Source organism: Paramisgurnus dabryanus, chromosome 8 (genome assembly GCF_030506205.2).
Source record: "Paramisgurnus dabryanus chromosome 8, PD_genome_1.1, whole genome shotgun sequence".
NCBI classification, from domain to species: domain Eukaryota; kingdom Metazoa; phylum Chordata; class Actinopteri; order Cypriniformes; family Cobitidae; genus Paramisgurnus; species Paramisgurnus dabryanus.
In genome coordinates, this window is record NC_133344.1 from 24,092,455 (window position 1) to 24,107,978 (window position 15,524).

Consider the following 15,524-nt stretch of genomic DNA (forward strand, 5'->3'; position numbering starts at 1 on the left):
AGCTGATCTTTGCAGCTCAGTGTTCACATTTGATGACATCCACAACAAAGCCATCACTGCTGGCATCAAAAATATGTGTATGGTAAATATACTGTTTAAAGGGCTGTCCGATTGTCTTCAGAATACATTTTTTTTGTTATTTCTGATGAAAACCAAAAGGCTTGTGACTTTCCCATAGACTGCAGTTTGATTCACAATTCTTTTCCCACCAAAATATCTTAAAATGTGTTCTGAAGGCAATCAAAGGACTTGGTGGTTTAAAATGCCACAGGGGTAAGTGATGTATGATAAATTAGCAATTCTGGGGTGAACTAACCCTTTTAAAAAGGACCCACCCCAAAACGACACATTTTTGCTCAAACCTACAAAGTGGCAATTGTAACATGCTATAATAAACTATCTGTGGGGCATTTTAAGCTAAAAATTAGACACCGAAGACTTATTTTACATCGTAAAAACATGCACTCAATGTAAGTAAGATAAATAAGCTAAATTGCATGATGTAATTTGCCTTAACATTTAACAACAATGTATCATGTTAGTCACAATTAGTATTATACCACTATATAAATGCCACTTAATAAATATAAACTGTCATGAGTGTGGAGGACAGAACCCAAGAGCAGGCAGCTCTCAACCAAAAAACTTTTATTATATAACAGAAACACCCTCGAGGGGGTAAACAAGGCAAGAATATAAATGATTACATAAAACAAGGCAAACCAAGACAGGACCCATGACGGTGTCAAACGTGACACATACACACAATGATCTGTCACAGGACATCACACACAATTTATTGAGGGCTGCCATGACCCTGTCACATGAAACACACACAAAAAAAGCTCACAGCATCAATACAATAAACAGTGTAAAAATAAATTAAAACAGCAAAAGGACAGAACGATCCTGAGAGTGTAAAAGTGTTTTAAACACACATATTTTATTGCTCAACATATAAATAATAAAATAAAATTTTAAACATGATGTTCCTTCAAAAATATGATGCAGTTTTTGGATTTGTAAATGATACAAATTTTCGGTAAAACTTTACGATAAGGTAGTAAACATTAGTAAATGCATTAACTAACATGAACAAACAATGAGCAATGCTGGTTTTTTTGCCTTTATTCCTTCTTGTCAATAGTAGTTAATGTCAATACAGTTATTCATGTTAGTTCATGGTGCATTAACTAATGTTAACAGTTGAAATGTTTGATTTTATTAATATACAAGTAAATGCTAAAATTTCCATGAAATGCCATAAAAGTAATGTTTATTGACAGTTCATGTTAGGTAACACATTGAAGTATTGTTAAATGCAACCTTATTGTAAAGTGTTACAGAGTTTTCTTTTTATTAAGTAAATTTTGTTAACCACACAAAAAGTTTTTATCTTGCATGAATTAGCATGGACATTCACGATTTATAGTTTGTATCTCATTCGTGTTTAAAAACAAATGCATATTTCTTAAATAAATTTAATGTAAAGTGCATTTTTCAAAGCAGTAAATCTTCTAAATTTACACACAGAAAGGTCTTATTTCTGTCATGGGAGCCTATAAAAATAGTTAAAGTTTAAACAGGCTATTGTAAACATCACAAACCATAAGATTTGACATGATATTATAACACAAGCAGTGAGAGAGAAGAGGAGGTGCTCTCGGTTTCCATGGCGTTGTACTTGAAATCTTCAGGCATGTGCCCTCAGAACCTCTGCACACAAGACACACAGTTTAAACATACAGTATGTGTCTCTGTACATATGGCAAATAAACACTTGTACACTTACATCATACTTTCACACATGCCAATACTTACACATACTGGTGCACATGCACATAACAAACATCACAGAGAGCCCATTCATCTTATTCACATTAAAGATCATTTAAATAATTTTCACAAATTATGCTGGTATCATTTTTTATATAGTAATTTCTCACCCTATAGGAAGCTTTTCGAGCTAAAAAAAGAGAAAATGTTATGAGCATTAGAGTTTGCACAATGCTGTATATGAAGAATAAAATTGAGGGATGTGCAATAAATTACCAAAAGTTATGAAGAAAAAATGACTTACAAGGAATGAAGTGACACAGCAGCTTAAACACAATTCCTAAAATGACACCATTAAGTCCAATGATTTCGATATACCACATAGTCAAGTCAGGTTCTGTGGTCAAAAGAAGGGCATTGAAAAGTGTTACGCATGAACACAAGTGTTACATATATATATTCCTGCTATCTCTCTGATGGATTTGTTTTGTTATTGAAACTTAAATATGGTCTCTCTGTATCACTTGCATGGAGATCTCGCTGAACCACAGACATCCCTGGGTTCACAGCCACAGCTTTCAAATGCAAATGCCGCACTTAAAACTAACTCCGGACCTTTAACATCCGTCATTTATGAGGAAATTATTTAATAAATAGACAATACCTGTCCATAAAACAACTTTAAAGTCAACTGTCCCATTACTTTTGTTTTGACCCCTTTAAAAAATGGGAGCTACATATTAAATGGCTATAATTCCTAAATACTTTAGCCAATTTGGATGTTAAAACCCTCAAAGTAAAGCTGCGGGTGCCCAAAATTCATTATATGACTGTAACTGGAATACATTTTGGTAAACAGCTAAAAACTGACCAAATGTTCCATCTGTTCAAATATTTATGGAACTAATTGTATAAATAAATAAATAAATAAATATATATATATATATATATATATGACAAATTATTTATATAAAGATGAAGTAATTTCTTATATAATTTCAAATTTTGTGCTGCATTTTATTCACCTGTGACTGAGAGGATGAAGCTTTTTCGAATGGGAACAAGCAAAGACGTATGGGATACTTCGCAAGTGTACTTATATCCTGAGTCCTCCAGGCCAGGCTGTAATTGAAGAAAGGCTGAGAGCGAGTATGTGCCATTGTGGTGAAACCGATGACTGGAGTGCCAAACATTTTTCAGGAACACAGGTGAGGGGCTGTCACTGACTGGTTCTCGTAACCATTCAATGTTCACATCCATTGGATAGTATCCTTCTGCATCACACGTAACCTTATGCCCCTCACCAACTGTCAGAGACAACGTAGAGCCCACATTCAAAAACACACGGGGTTGTTCTGTGGAGTTTATACAGAAACAAGTAACATTAAACCTAAACTCAACTATTCTATTTGATTGCAAAAAAAAGTTTTGACATCTCACCTCTTAGATGAAGAGGTATATTATGGCTGCCATGAAGAGGAGGGACGAGAATGGAGCAGATGTAAGTGCCCTCTGAATTTTTTCTGGTGGGTAGAAGTTTAAAGGAGGCGTTTCCACCACCGATGTCTTTGATGGACACTCCTGTACCCTCAGATGTCCCTGTTCGGCTGGTGTAGCTAAACAGCCGGCTGCGCTTCCCGTGGCTTCTCTGAAGTTTCCAGTCCACTGTTACATTGGCATTCTTGTGATCCACTGCAAACTGACAGTCTAGAGTCGGTTCCTTCAGAAAACCCACTTCTACAGAAGGGGTCCGTGTCAGGACAACCATCACAGCTGGAAAACACATAAGACACATGATAACCCTGATGACAAAACCAGCGCTGCTGTAGGGATGCTAAACAATTAATCGCGATTAATTTATAGCAGAATAAAAGTTTTTGTTTACATCACATATGTGTGTAAACTGTGTATAATAAATATGTATATATAAATATGAACACATTCATGTATAATTTTAAGAAAAAAAAATTATATATTAAGTATTTATATTTATATATAATATAAATTATACATAAATATACAAATGTATATACACATGTAAACATTTCTAAAACATATACATGCATGTGTGTACATTTATTTATACAAAGTTATTATACACAGTTCACACACACATATAGGAGGTAAACAAAAACTTTTATTCTGCTAACGATTAATCGCAATTAATCGTTAAGCATCTAGGTGTGTTGGATGCTTGACAGCATGTTGAAGGCCCCATGAGCGATTATTGCAGTTTTTAAATAGTATTAAAAAAGTGATTTGTAGATCTTTTTTCATGCTCAAACAGCAACATTACACACAGATCACACAGAAACATGTTTATGGCAGTGGGAGGTACTTTTTTATTGTTTTCTATGGGCGGTAAGTGTTGCTTGCGTTTTTGCCGCCTGCCCTGTTTTTGCAGGGGCACTCTGAGTAAAAGTAAACTCTGAACGATAAGCATCCAACTTAATTCATGTTTTTTCCATTGTTCAAACGAATGACGGGAGAGGCGGGCCTTCCATTGTGGTGACATAAGTTTAAAGTGGCTTGAAATAACCAGAGACTGCACTCACTCACTGTCAAAAGCATTGAAAAAGCATAATAGTACCCCTTTAATTTAATTAAGTAAAATACAGTTACTAACTAACAAACAAATGTGGAGACATTATGTTTACCTGATGTTAGAAGAAGATCCTTATCATTAACTGTTAACCATTGTAGATAGTCCACCTTTCCTTTTGCAGGATCAGAAGGTGTGTGTCTGAGGAAAGTGGTGATGATGAACTCGCCTTTAGTATGACGTAAAGTACAGCTGAACCAGACATCATACTCTTGTGCTCCCATAGTAGGCCACCGCTTTACATGCCCTTTATCTACTGTGCTGTATCTACGGATCTCACAGTTTAATGTGTCATCGCCTCCCTCCACATAACGCCTCATATCTACTTTAGAAGCTGCACGAGAGACAAATAACCACAAATATAGAGTTATAGATCTCATTATTTAAAGAACAGAGAATTTATAAGTTAAACAATGTACGGGAACCTTCACTCACCAGTAACAAGAAAGGTTATAGTGGGGTATAAAGGGCTGTCACCAACATTACCAAACTGAATCACCGCCTTTCTGTAGATAAACTGAGTCTCAATGTGGCCCTCCTCATTCACGTGCACTTTCTCATCCACAAACTGACAAGGAAGCCACTGAACATCAACAGATCCATTTACACCTGAGGAAAGAATGAGCTCGTAATTCACTGCAAATGTAAACAAATATGTAAAACTAACGCTAAACAAAATAAGTAGTATTACAAAGCGAGCTTTATTAAGAAATAAATAGGATTAAATAGGATTTTCGTGTTATTAGTGTTGTTATAAAATAATATAAATATAGGCACGGTGTAACCCGATCATTTTACATTTATAATACAATTTTATAACCTTGTTAGTTATGAACTTATTTGAGGAATCATTGCAAAGTAACAAGAAGCAAAGAGAAAATGTTTTGACGACAATATTTTAACCTTATATCAATACCTAAGCATAAAATCGCAATAATAAAAGCCCCCGAAATCCAAACCATAATGTTTATTGGCGTCCTTAGGACAGTCATTGCACTTTCTTAAAACCGCCATGCACTTTCTGTTTCGTTTCGCAGCACGTTACGTTAAGCGGGTACTGCACCAGTAAAATCCTCTAACAGACATCGACGCCTTCAAATATAATTGCATTCAGTTAAAGTTAAAGTTAAATTACTGCAAAAACAGAATAAAGCAAATTGATAAAGCTCAAGAAGATATTATACGTTACAGCCTACATTAAAATACCCAATGTAAGCAGTCAATGACCGCGTGATGGCGCCAGAGAAACAGGGGCACGTTCTTCTCTCTTCATCTGTGCACGTTGACACGGAAGCAAACACACGCTCTTCATTTAAATTCATGTACGAGGAGAAACGTGTAAGGCATTAACACTTAAAAGTAATGTTTGAACAAAATTCGCGGAAACAAAAACGTCTAATAATTTAAGACATCATATTTTGTAGCGCATCGTAACGGTCGTAATACTTTGTTGGCCTGGTCATTCAATTGGAGATGAATTACTTTAGCTGGTGACAATACTTCAAACAAAGCAATAATGGACCAAGGTAAGACAGTTATAATAAACAGTAACAGTCTTAATAAAGCATACAATACGTAGGTGAATTTAGTTTTTTTTAACTATATGCTTTCAGTCTTTTAGGGTACGTGGTAAAATTGTATGGTTTTATGTGAAAAGCTACATTATCTCCTTACCATGAAGAATGGTAATCATGATTATTATTATTATAATATAAACATCAACCGTATTAAATATGCACGTGATATATTCATAACATGCTCAGTTTTAATTTAGCTGTATCAATGTAACTTGTTACCTTGGTAACGGTTTATAAGCCCACATGAAAAATGCTGTAATATGCATTTATGTTTAGTTTAGTGACTTGTAGTAAATTGTAGTATACACTGTAGGATATTATAGTAATTACTATTTTTTCAGTGCCTACTACTGTATTCTGTTGTAGTGAACTGAATTGAAACTGTATATTTTACTATTGTAAGGTTATAAACACTAGTATCAGGAAATTTTACCACAGTTTACTATAATAGAGGCAAAAGTATACTACAGTGTTATTTGATGTGGAAAGGTAACATTTTCCAGTGAAAAGTTTGGATACACTTAAATTAATTTATCATTTTATCTGGAAAACATTTTAATATAAAGATTATGATTTAAATCATTTTTATGAAAATGTAAATTTTTGGTCCCAATAAACGACCATGCTTCCATTTGTGTTTCATAGTTGATATATGAATTCATAATTTTGTATAGCTGTGTCTCAATTCAAAGCCTGCTTTCCTAGGCCAAAAGCGTCATCGCAGCGCAACTGAAGGCTAGTAAGGACATCCCAATTCAAAGGATGCTTAAAATGCAGCCTCAAAACGCATCCTTTTTCTTTCTTTTCTAATTCCATATTTATTTTAACAAGTCAGAAATGTCTCTGTTGTGACCCGCTGACAGTCACATAGAGAGGGAACAGCAGGTCGTAAGCTAGACCGTCTTATTTCAGTTTGCTGCGTTGACTTCAGAGGCTGCGTCCTATGAATACTAAGTCCTCACCTTCGAAGGTCCCGTCCTTCTTAGGATCCAGCCTTTGAATTGGGACACAAGTTATATGTAATAGTTATTTGTCATACCTGAAAGAAGCGAAATCTGATGAACCTTCTGTTTTTAGAATCATGGCTGAGTTGTGAGAAGACTGCTGTCCTGCAGGGTGGGTTCTTATTGGCTAATCAGATATGTCAACCCGAGCCTCTCTCCTCCCTGAAAAAAGAGGACTGGGATCAGATCGGACGTCCAATCATTAACGCAGTAAAAGAGATATGCGGAAATTCGCTGGAAATCTCCAAAGACGGATTATACTGGAAAAAGAAGATTCTCTGTATCGTGTGGAGTAAAATCCTGGAAATGAGAAACAGTGAGGACATTGATTTTAGATGGAAGAACGACCTGCTATTTGCTGTACAGAACAGTCTTCCTGAGATAAATCATACTGTTCTGTTTGAGCTGGTGAAGTCAATGAGCTTCTCCTCTATCTATGTGGAGCTGCTGTTGTGCTTTCAACCCTCTGAAAGGTGCAAGGAGCTTGAGCTGATGGTAAATCACGTGACGGGCAACAGCACTGAGGAAGATGTTAAGCTACTGTTGGAGGTGTGGTGGGAACTGCTGAAAGGGAGAAGAGGAAATCCTGATACCTTAGACCAGGTCTTTACAGCTCAGTGTTCACATTTGATGACATCCACCACCGAGCCATCGCCGTCAAAACGATTCAAACCTGATCCAGAATTCACTTCCATGTGCATGGTAAATATACTGTTTGAAGGGCTAAGGAAAATCAAAGAGTGTATGACTTCCCCTGACATATGTTACCATGCCTTATCAAATTGCCTGGACACCCTGTATACCAACTATCTGTTAAGCGGTGCTACAGACCTCCCAATAGAAAGTAAACTCCAACATGTCTCTCGCACAGTAAACCTTAAAAAGAAAAATGAATCGATGAATGGTTTTGACCTGGTTGAAGTCATACGTGAGGCAGAGAGAGACCTCACTGCTGCTCTCACTCCTGCTGAAACCAAGCCGTGTGGAATGACATTCATCCAAGCCATGCAGGTTACGCTTGAGACTATTTGCTCCTGGGAGGTTATGGGACTTCTGCAGATGCCCACCAATGATCCGAGTCCCATGGCAATCCGTCTGAAGGAGAGCCTATGTAGAGTTCTAGCCTCACTGGAGCAGCCGTCACATGCTAAAGACCTGGTTGGAAATGGCCAAACTGTGAATAATTTGAGAGTAAGCTTAAAAGGAGTACTTGCTACTTTATCATTTACTCTCCCTGAGAGCTCTGTGTCAGAATTAGCAAATATTTCAATGATCATCATAGACAATAATCTCAAGGGATTTCAAGGCCTTCCTACACTGTTTGCCTCCAAACTAAGCCAAGATTTCAGTGAGGTTGAATGGATCAAGTGCCTTGAGAGAAATAAGAGTGTGTTTCGGACAAAAGATCTTGTGATGACGTTGATCTCCACGCTTATAGCCAAATGTCAAAGTGATGCTGATATGCAGCACTGCAAACAGCTGAAGGATGTTATTGTGGACATATTCTGCCAGCTTTCCTTACCTGAAAAAAATGCAACTCTTTCACAAATTCTCTCTATCTCCAGAAAAGGCCTTCATGGATTCCTGCCCAGTTCTTTGACTGTAGGCTTCACCGATGAGCTCAATTTGTCCTTTAACAGCATCATTCAGAGCAATACAAACAGCACCCTTGATGCAGCCGTCTCTGCCGTGGCCCAAGTAGCTTTCCAAAACCCTGAAGCTGCCCTGCGCCGATGCTGCCACATGGCTGTGGTCAACCTTAAAACTCACACTTTAATAGCTAAGATTCTTCAGCAGCTCCCAGGTCTCATGTCTTCAACAGTGGTTCACAAAAACACCACAGACAACTTGCTCTGTAGATGTCTACAAGAAACAGTGTGGAGCAAATTGTCTTCAACTCAGGAGGAGAACCAGTTTCTGCAGTTCCTGACTGAGATGATGAAGTGTAATGTTACTGGATGTTCAGGAGAAATGCAGAGTTTCCTTCCTCCAGAAGAAGTATTGCGTGCATTCGTCCAACCGCACCTCTCTTCAGCTCCCGGCTCATGCAACTTAGAGTTGTGTCTGCGTCTTCTGCAGTCCGCCCTGACTCAGGGTAGCAAGAATGACTCCATACATTGGGTAATGAGCTGCTCTCCATTTCCACTCATATATTGTCTAGCTCAGCTCTTGAATGAATGTTGTAGGTGCTGGGAACAGCCAGTAGAAGGTGACACACTAGTTTCTATGGAATCGAAAGAGCTGCTTTTGTCTGTCCTGCACACATTGGGGACAATTGTTGGGGAGGAGGTGGCCCGTGCACCCGACGTCTGGTCCAGAGCTCTGTTTTGGTTGTACAGTAAAGTCGAGGATCTGGATTGGACGGTGCGTTTTTGTCTGAAGGCAGTTTGGGGAGACCATTTCAAGTACGAAGTCCCAAGCTCTCTGTTGGCTGTGTGTGATCTTCCTGAACACGAGTGGTCCGGCCTGCAGTTGGCTCAATATGGACAAGGCACTGGACTTTTAGCATGGCTGGAGTGCTGTACTCTGTCAGACCGTGTTTATGAGACGCTGATGGAGTCTCTTTCTTTAAACCTGCTAAAACCAGATGAAGTCAACATGTTTAGCAAAGGCCTGTTAGTGGCGGTGTCTCAAATCCTCCCCTGGTGCACTGCTGGTGAATGGGAAAGGCTATTGAAAGTATTACAAGAGCTCCTGCGGACCAGTAAGGTTTATGTGCCGTACTCTTTAGAGTATGTTGACTTTCTCCCATTACTTGACCTCAGACCATTTTCCGGCGAGTTGCGTCTATCAGTGTTCCTTTTGCGAATCTTTCAGCTGCTCTGTAGTTCCAGCTGCTCTGATTGGCTGTCACCTCAAGGTTGGGCACATACAGGGCGGCTTTATGCCACCGCAATGAGGGGCATTATCAACACAGTCAGTGAAAAGTTGCCTTTGCCATCCATTACAGAATCCCCAACAAGCTCAGAGGATAAAAGTGGACTTGGCAGTCAGGAAGTTTTGTTTGTGTTGAGTCAACTCTTCTGTCACGTGCTGCACGTGCAGGTGATGATACCAGGCCAGCCAGAGCCTCTCTTCTTGTGTGCCCTTGAGATTCTGACCCACTATGAAACTATTCTCTCCTCGTATCCCGACAGCTGCACTGCCCTGCAGGGACTCAACACGCGACACTTCTTCACCACTATCGCCGACAATTTAAAGTGTGCAGACATGAAAGCTGTTCTCCACCAGAAGATAGCTCAGTTATGAGATCATACAAGGAACTCTGACAGTGAGCTTTGACTGTGAAACTATGAGTTTGATTTCGATGTTTTCCTTTTGTTCAATACAGAATACAGTAAATAAAAAAATGAAAGCATAAGTTATGGCTTTTATTCATTTATATTTGTGCAACATTAAAATAAAATATAAAAAGAAGCTCTTAGATTTGAAAAAAAGCACTTTTCTGTTTTGCTACTTGTTATTAAATGATATACGTTATCAATAAAATTGGATAAAGTTTTAATTTACAGTTTAATTACTTTTCAATTTATGTCAGAATTTCCATACATTAGGACAAAGACAACAATGGTCCCTCATGAGATAACATCTGGGACAGTGTTTTTTTTTAGTTGATTTTAGCCTATGTTTGCCTTTATTTGATAGACAGTATGTATGGAGACAACAGGAAAATGCAGGGTGGAGAGAGAGGGGTAAGGGATCGGCAAAGAACCTTGAGCATCTGCACCATATGTTGGAGCACTGCCCACTATGCCATCAGCTACGACTCGGACAGTGGTTTTAACCCTAAAGTTATCATAGGGACAAATGTGGGAAAACTTTGTTTGTTTTTTTCCTTAATCTGATCAATACAAAACTGGGCTACTTTTCCTTAATTTGCCACCGAAGCACACCCAAAAAAGTTTTGATTAAAAAAAGTAATTGATTCAAGGTAAGGTTGATGAAATAAAAAAACTCCTTGTGCTGTTGGGCCCACATAGGAAATGAATGGGCGAAACAATAATCTAGAGCCATTTTTGTTTTATTTGTTTGAAAACCATCAATATTTTTACTCTCAGGAGAAAACCATCCTAAATGTTCATCTTGTCAAAATCCATTGTCCATTAAACATATCCTTTTAGACTATTACATTTACCCCTGTGAGAAACCGTTTTTACTCTGTTGATAGTTTTGAAAAGGTTTTTAATCAGGTGAGCCCAACATGGTTTTAAGATTTCTAGAGGAAATAAATTTGAAACATCTTTTTTAATCTTCCTTTGATTTAATTATAATTTTTTCTCGCCATGAATATAGCCTTTGAAGTTGGTATGGCGTTAAAAAGAAAGAAAGAAAGAAAACCATCAATAAATACAACACAATGAAAATCGTGCACATAAAAGAAGGGGCAATCAGCGCCTATGCAACATCCTTAATGTGACCCACACACACATCCACAAAAAAAGAACTGAATGAGCCTAACAAAGCATTTTTTTCCCACATAAACCCGGCCATGTCTCCTTGTCTATCTCCTACTTTATCTTTTCCTTATAGCACGGTCAGATTGGTCTGTAACCGCATGCATCTTTGCACAGTTTATTTTTTTAACGTGATTAAATCTACAACTTAAGAGGTTAAATTTGTTACATTATTGGTTTGAAGAGTTTTGCCTATGCAAGCAGTGAAATACAAACACTGAAATGACATGTAATTGCCATCAGGTGTTACTGAAAAAGTAACAGTGTTTTAATAAAAAAAAAGTTTTTTGTGTGAAAAACATAAAATGCCTTTTTTTTAAGTAATTGAGAAAAATATGTATAAGATACCTAATGTAATGTAAAGTTTTTAAATTTATTTCAAATATAGCATTATGACGGTTATGTAAAATAAAAATAAAATCACAAAGTTCCCATATTTGTCCACTAACACAATACAGATATATATATCTTATGTATTGTCAGATACATAACCAGTTTTACAAAATATATGCCAAAACCCACAAAGGTGCTACTTGCTATATACAGATCCACGGCTATTGTTCTTTAAACATAACCACACCTTGCATTGTTTCCCATTAATTAACCAAATTGCTTTTTGCCAGTTTCAAAATAAACTAAAAATATTTTTACACTTCCTGTTAACAAAGATGTGTTTTACATTTCTGTTTTGGTAAAACATCTGTCACTTACAGTGAGCCTGAAACCACTCCACAACGTTGTGGCTATAAATGAGGAATTTAGCAGTTTAGTGGACGTGACCGCTTGTTAACACAGTATTTAAGGGTCACGTTTAGTAATTCCATACTTCCAATGTCAGAATTGTGTAAATACTGTATTGATCTCTCAGCTGTATTAAAATACATTATGTGACAGTACACAGTAGTGTATAAAAGAAAGTGAAAGAAATCTGAATTGCTGAGATAATGTTATAAACTATGCTAATTAATCATTGTCTAAACACAGCCTCACATTACCAGTTTCACTGCAACTAAGCCAAAGGTTGAAATGCTTTCAAACAGAAATTACAATAATATAATTACACCACCAAATGTTTATAAAAACAAAATCATATAAAATATCACCTTTCTTAATGTTTCCAAATAAATTTATTTCACATGAAGATCACAAATTCAATTCAAATGTAAATTTATGTGGACCATCTGTATAAACTGATGAGCTTTAAAATAGGCTAAGCCCTATGCAACTATTCAGATTGGTCATATGTTCTTTTCCATTACAAAAATGAAACAAAAAATTATAATTGCTTAATGTGATTGAACAAGAATTTTTAATCATGTAAATAGATTGCACCTTTGGATTTGCATATCTGTCGTTATAGCTGTAGACTGAAGTAGATCTGATGTTGTAGTTGTACTGTAACTGTTGTAACTTCATGACAAGCCACTTAAAGTCTCACTCACTTCCCATAACTTCTTGGCCAAAGCATCATCCTGAGCTTTGGCCGATCCCTTCTGCACGGCACAATTGGAGAAATACCTGCCGCTCAGGGATTCAATGCCCTCCTGCAGGGCACAGTGTAGAGTCGTCTGGGCACCGGCTTCCACATCCTTAAAAAACAGAGCTGCGATGGGCCTGTATACAAACCTCCTTAACGTTTTATTCATATAACGAGCCAAATCCGTGTCTACGGCACCTGGTGAAACAAATGCAGTGGTATGACTGGTTAGACAAAGCAGAGTTTATTCTAGTTATTTAGGTTTATATGCATTTTCATTGATTATAATGACAAATGCACATGCCAAGTTATAGTGTTTTAAAAGACAGACCTGGATGAAGGCTGTAACAGGTCACATTGCTTCCTTGTAGCTTCTTTGCAAGCTCATGTGTGAACAGCACATTGCACAGTTTGCTGTGCGAATAGATCTTTATGGTATCAATGTAACTCTCCCCCAACCCAAACTCCTTGTGTTTGCGAAGACAGTCAAAGTCCAGTTTACCGAAATTGTGCAAATAAGAAGCTACTGTGACAATGCGGCTTGGTGCACATTCTTTCAATCTATCCAGAAGCAAATTAGTCAGGAGGAAATGACCGATATGATTGACACCAAACATGAGACCAAGACCATCCTCTGTAGTTCCATGCAAAGAGATTCCTGAAATATGAATTTGATAGGCGTTAATTATGTATCCGGCATTAACTTATTAAATATCTCTTACAAAATAATTACCATGGGACTTGGAGATATACTTTGGTAGTGAATTATAAGCATATTAAAATACCATGCTGCTAAAGTACTTTAGACAATAATATGGTAATATCAAGGTGCATGCTCAAAAATGAACATTTAGACATTTGACAGATGCTTTTATCCAAAGTGACTTGGAAAATAGAAAAGATAAAATTCAAATGAGATTTAAACAAACGTTTAACCTGCATTGTTGATGAGAATATCCAGTCTATCCTCTGTCTTAAGAAAAGCTTCTGCAAAAGAGCGCACGGATTTCAGACTGGCCAAATCCAGCTGCATGAACGCCACATTTTTACTTCCACTTTCCTGAAAGTAACCAAAACATGTGATGTGTTATTCAAACGTCACATATATTGTTAATTATATACATATAGATATATTGTTATAAGAAATTTGGTCTAATAACCTTACTCGTTTAACAACTGTAGCAGCAACCTCTCCGCGCACTTGGTTTCGGCAGGCTAAAATGACTCTGGCTCCTCTCTTTGCTAGCTCTACTGCTGTCGCTTTACCTATACCCGTGTTACTGCCTGCACACAACAACAACAAGTACTTTAATAAGGACATTGAATACATAATAATACTGCTGCAAGCTAATTAAACCTAAATGTAGATTATGATATAAATAGTTACGTAATAAAATCAACATACCTGTTACGATTACCGTTTTACCATGGAGTTTTGTCTTGCTTTTACATTTTTCCCCAGATACAAATCGACGAAATATTATCAGCACAGCAATGCAAATACCCGCGATCAACAGAAGCTCTGTCATGATTCACGTGAAACACACCGCAGACGACACAAAAACACGGAAGTAACGATTCGCGATATTCACATAACTCGTTTACACTATGGCCGTTTCTCAATCGGAAGGCTGCATGCTCCTGAGGTCGCATATAATTCAGGATGCATACGTCATTAAGCCTGGTTTATTTCAGTTAACTGAGCATTACATTCGCAGGTCATAAGCAGATTACAACAATTTACGATTAACTAAGAATAAGACTTAACTTTATAATTGTAAATATTCTAAAATATGACTGTCATAATGACGTATGCATCCTACAAATCCAAAAAGTGGCCCGTAGGTGTTACTCTATGAGACGATGGCAGATCGACGTATGACATCAAAGTTCCGCGAGAGCGATTTAAAAGGTGTGTGTCCAAACGACTCTCGCGGTACTTTGATGTCATAGTGTCATGTTGCTGAATTCACCTGACTTTTTTTATGTTTATAGGCTGGGCAAGATTCTTTATATCAGCATCCATTGTGTATTAATTACAGAAGACGGTGAATAATAATTTCAGATTAGTTTAGCACCAGTTCACCAAAGAAATTAACATTAAAGGTTACAACTTAGTTTAATGTTACTCAAAAATTAAAGGTCCCATTCTTTCTTATTTTGAAGCTTTGTTTGTGTTTACAGTGCGCAATATAACATGTGTTCATGTCTCACGTGTAAAAAAAACGCTGTAATTTTCACATAATTTAATTCACTTTATAGCGCTGTTTTCACTGTCCTAAACACTGGCTGATGTCTTCCTTATTCTGTGAAGTCCCTCCTTCAGAAATACATAACAATTTCTGATTGTGTAGCTTCTTTGTCTTGTGATTCGACAGCAGCTTAGCTTGCCGTTAACTTAGCTAACTCAGCTTAGCAAAAAAACTAAACTGTAGTCCAAACGGGCCGTTCGCTGTAGGCTTTGAAAGGCGAATTCTGTTAAAGAAAATATATCGCCTACCAGTGAACTTTGAGCTTTATCATTTTACAGGTATTATTTATGCTATAATAGCAGCATTACACACTAACTAGGGTTTAAAAATGGGATCAGGAAGAATGTGACCTTTAAAATTTGCCATACTTTTATTCGCACTC

At 37.2% G+C, this 15,524-nt stretch overlaps 3 protein-coding genes across 3 annotated transcripts; 1 reads left to right on the forward strand and 2 right to left on the reverse strand.

Annotated features, from left to right (window-relative positions):
• Window positions 1-633: 633 nt before the first annotated feature.
• LOC135771086 (tapasin-related protein-like) lies at window positions 634-5,563 on the reverse strand. The gene is made up of 8 exons (XM_065281153.2): window positions 5,295-5,563; window positions 4,814-4,987; window positions 4,434-4,712; window positions 3,217-3,549; window positions 2,802-3,131; window positions 2,081-2,173; window positions 1,947-1,966; window positions 634-1,716 (listed from the first exon to the last, which is right to left on the reverse strand). Exons 1-8 carry the CDS (start codon window positions 5,368-5,370, stop codon window positions 1,708-1,710), a joined length of 1,314 nt encoding a protein of 437 aa, XP_065137225.1. The 5' UTR covers window positions 5,371-5,563; the 3' UTR covers window positions 634-1,707.
• An 81-nt stretch (window positions 5,564-5,644) lies between these two features.
• On the forward strand, window positions 5,645-12,563 carry gemin4 (gem (nuclear organelle) associated protein 4). The gene is made up of 2 exons (XM_065281119.2): window positions 5,645-5,904; window positions 7,033-12,563. The coding sequence occupies exons 1-2, from the start codon at window positions 5,895-5,897 to the stop codon at window positions 10,206-10,208; spliced, it is 3,186 nt and encodes a 1,061-aa protein (XP_065137191.1). The 5' UTR covers window positions 5,645-5,894; the 3' UTR covers window positions 10,209-12,563.
• Window positions 12,564-12,708: 145 nt separating this feature from the next.
• dhrs13b.1 (dehydrogenase/reductase (SDR family) member 13b.1) lies at window positions 12,709-14,529 on the reverse strand. The gene is made up of 5 exons (XM_065281166.1): window positions 14,296-14,529; window positions 14,056-14,174; window positions 13,827-13,950; window positions 13,222-13,548; window positions 12,709-13,088 (listed from the first exon to the last, which is right to left on the reverse strand). The coding sequence occupies exons 1-5, from the start codon at window positions 14,417-14,419 to the stop codon at window positions 12,826-12,828; spliced, it is 957 nt and encodes a 318-aa protein (XP_065137238.1). The 5' UTR covers window positions 14,420-14,529; the 3' UTR covers window positions 12,709-12,825.
• Window positions 14,530-15,524: the final 995 nt, after the last annotated feature.

Coding starts and splice junctions, on each gene's coding strand:
- dhrs13b.1 (XM_065281166.1), bottom strand. CDS start 14,419: ATGACAGAGCTTCTGTTGATCGCGGGTATTTGCATTGCTGTGCTGATA. Junction 13,951..14,055: donor CTGCTACAGTTGTTAAACGA/GTAAGGTTATTA, acceptor GGTTACTTTCAG/GAAAGTGGAAGTAAAAATGT. Junction 13,549..13,826: donor TATTCTCATCAACAATGCAG/GTTAAACGTTTG, acceptor TTCATATTTCAG/GAATCTCTTTGCATGGAACT.
- LOC135771086 (XM_065281153.2), bottom strand. CDS start 5,370: ATGACTGTCCTAAGGACGCCAATAAACATTATGGTTTGGATTTCGGGG. Junction 3,132..3,216: donor TATACCTCTTCATCTAAGAG/GTGAGATGTCAA, acceptor TAAACTCCACAG/AACAACCCCGTGTGTTTTTG. Junction 2,174..2,801: donor CTTCATCCTCTCAGTCACAG/GTGAATAAAATG, acceptor TTTTGACCACAG/AACCTGACTTGACTATGTGG.